The sequence below is a fragment of the Petaurus breviceps genome, unplaced genomic scaffold (genome assembly GCF_028583685.1).
Source record: "Petaurus breviceps papuanus isolate PSGF00001 unplaced genomic scaffold, PetGlider_PUasm1.0 90444, whole genome shotgun sequence".
NCBI lineage: Eukaryota > Metazoa > Chordata > Mammalia > Diprotodontia > Petauridae > Petaurus > Petaurus breviceps.
Genome location: NW_027187256.1, coordinates 623,961 through 627,025, shown reverse-complemented (window position 1 = coordinate 627,025; position 3,065 = coordinate 623,961). Strand labels below are relative to the sequence as shown.

The 3,065-nt window shown below is 39.3% G+C and overlaps 1 protein-coding gene across 1 annotated transcript in view; it reads right to left on the bottom strand.

The window, feature by feature from the left end:
- The window catches only part of LOC138177753 (olfactory receptor 52P1-like), a 988-nt gene extending 486 nt beyond the window's left edge, over positions 1-502 (bottom strand). Inside the window, 2 exon segments of the mRNA XM_069108961.1 lie at positions 1-3; positions 5-502. The exon segment at positions 1-3 is cut by the window's left edge and continues 486 nt beyond it. Of these exon segments, the coding sequence (XP_068965062.1) occupies positions 1-3; positions 5-502 (501 nt within the window).
- Between the last annotated feature and the right edge of the window lie 2,563 nt (positions 503-3,065).

The window sequence follows — 3,065 nt, the reverse complement described above, 5'->3', positions numbered from 1 at the left end:
AAGTCAGCCTCTGGAGCAGTAATGGCATGGGGAAGATGAGGATGACTCCTTTGGCAAGGGCTGCCAGTGCCAACTGCCCTGCCAGGGTGTGGTTCAGGATGATACTATAACGGAGTGGCTCACAAACTGCCACATAGCGGTCAAAGGCCATTGCCACAAGGAGGGCTGAACGCACTACAGATGAGCAATGGATGAAGAACATCTGAACAAGGCATACTTTGATGCCAATGTCATGGGCACCAAACCAGAAGAGGCAGAGGAGTCTGGGAAGCACAGCCAAGGTGGATACCAAGTCAGATGCCATCAGCAGGGCCAAGAGAAAGTACATGGGTGTTTGAAGGGCGGGTTCTGTTGCAACCAGAAAAAGAATACCACCATTGCCCATGAGGATGATAACAAACATGATTGAGAAGGGAATGGAGAGCCATAAATGCTGGGCCTCTAGGCCAGGGATGCCCAGCAATGTGAAGGTTGTAGCACCAGAATGGTTGGAGATCAGCATGCTAGGATGGGATAGTAAGTATTAGTGGTATTGTAATCACCTCTATGTAGAGACAACATAGAAGGCTGGTGTTTTAGGTCTATTGTTGAAGTGGGATAGAGAAGAAGAAGGAAATATGGACCCGGTTTTCAAGAACATCCTGGTCTTTCAGGGGAGATATGACCCCAAACTCAGGGAAATTTAGATTTGATCAGAGAGCTGTTATCCCCTTGTGGAGCCCTTAGCTTGATGAGGAAGATGTGTCTTTAATAAACTCACCCCAGGGATTCCCTGTTACATAAGGAGAGAAATGGCCCATAGCTCCAGGAAGACCCCAGTGTAAGTAGGGTGACAGACTCCTTTCATCTGAGGAGTCCTTGGACTGGAGGGAAGGGAGACTCCTACTATACCCAGTACTTAACCCCAGGCATCCCCTAACACAATTAGGTTGGGCAAGACATAGTCTATAATTATAGGTAGCTACTTCTTAGCGGAGAAAGGCAATGAACATAAATAGAACCTGATTTGAAGGAGTATGCACTCTATATTTGATCTCCTCATTCCTCTGCCCTTGACAAAACCTACCTAGACCACAATTTCTATATATGTAAATATATAAATGGATTGGACTTGATTACTAATGAGGTCCCTTTTAGTTCTGAGTCTCTTTTTTTTGCAACTCTTCTATTTACTTTGGTGATATGCATTGAACTTTATGTTGTTTCTTCCCATAAGAATGGAAGCTGTTTGAGGTCAGGGACCATTTCATTTTTGTCTTTGTGTCCTCAGCACCTAAGTGTCTCAGTCTGGTATGCAGCAGGTGCTTAATAAATGCTTATTTTGATTTGAATTTAAGTGAAATGAGTATAATGGAATGATCAATCTACTCAACATTTGGCTTGCATTTTTAAAGCCTTTGGAAATTTCATGAATAGAATTGTAGCTCTAAGACTGTCCATATTTTATTGCTTGCTCTTGCTCCTTTTCTAGTAAAATATTTCTTTGATGAAACCTTTTATGCTACTTTGACATTTCATATCATTGTCAGTAATATGCCTTAGCCTATTAACAACTAGCATGCATTTTTTCAGTGTCCCTTGAATGACCTATCTGATTCTTGGAAGATTTTGGTAATTGGTGACTTATAGTTGTACAGAATTACTAGAAAATGTTCTTTTTACAATGTCCCTCCTAGATGTCCCCTTCTCTATATTCATTTAGCCACCATTCTAGTTTAGGTCCTACTTGCCTCCCCTCCGGACTATTGTAACAATCTCCTTATTAGATCCTTTTCCTCGATTATTTCTCTTATCTGATCTATCATCTACATGACTACCAAAGAAATCTTCCTATAAGGTAAGTCTGAGTATGTTACTCCCCTGCTCAAAAATCTCCAGGTTCCCTGATACCTCCAGAAGGGTTCCATAATACTTCAACCTGGCATTTAAGGCAATCCATTATCCTTCCTGTTCCTTCTATCCACAGGCCAAATGGATATTCACCATGCATGACATTTCATCTGTGACTTTATCTTTGCACAAATAGTTCCCCATGTCTAGAATGCATTCCTTTGTCCTTACTTTGACATCACAAAAACTCTGCCTTCAAAGCACAGTGAATGTGCCACATCCTCCGTGAAACCTTTCTTTCTCCCCCATTTGTTAGTGCTCTATCCCTATTGAAATTTTTGGTGCATACAATACTTTGTACTTATCTGTGTAAATTTTGTGTCTCTCAAACAGAAAGAGAGCTCCTTCAGGGTAGAGACTGTTCTGCTTTCGTTTTCACCTTGCTCCTATCTTGGGCCTTGAGCCTTCTCTTCTTCATGCTAAATATCTCTAGGTATCTAATGCAACTTTGTTGATTGCAAGTGATTTGAGTTAAAAAGTTGTAATTTGGGGGGCAGGGAGTAATTCAGGACTGTTGAATGCACTGTATGTATAGTTTCCAAACTGTGATCTATTTCACTCTCTTCTTATTTATTTCTGTTTTCAGCTCATTCTTCATCTTCACTGTCTCTCCAACGTACATGTAATGACAGATTAAATAAACAGATAATCTATCCAACTGAATTTTGAGTAAAGAATATGCATTCTTTATGAATTTGAGTTTTCTTGTGTGAATCATCATGTTGATCTCTTTTGAGTAGATTTGGATCAGGTTGGGAAAATTGTGATATATTTTAGACCTTGATTAAATCAGTTCAATGCCATATTTCAAATAGAAACATGCAAAGGCTTTTGCTATCAATAGGGAATTGCTCTTCCTTTCCACATCTGCACAGTACATTCTTCAAGACAATGGTAAGCATCTTTGATTAATAAGATGTCTCACCTGATATGATTTTTCAGAGGATAGTTGAATAAAAGTATCTCTGTGTTTGCATTTCTCAAAGAATATTATATGGCCTTCATACATTTGTAAGAGATAGAATTTGTTAGAAAATAACCTTTAGAGTTGAGTTGAATTTCATTAAATCATTTTTTCCTAATCAGCAAGCAATACATAACAAAATAAAAGAATTTCAGAGTTGCAAGAGTCCCAGAATCCTTCAAATTCAACTCATTCTTAGAACCCATCCTCA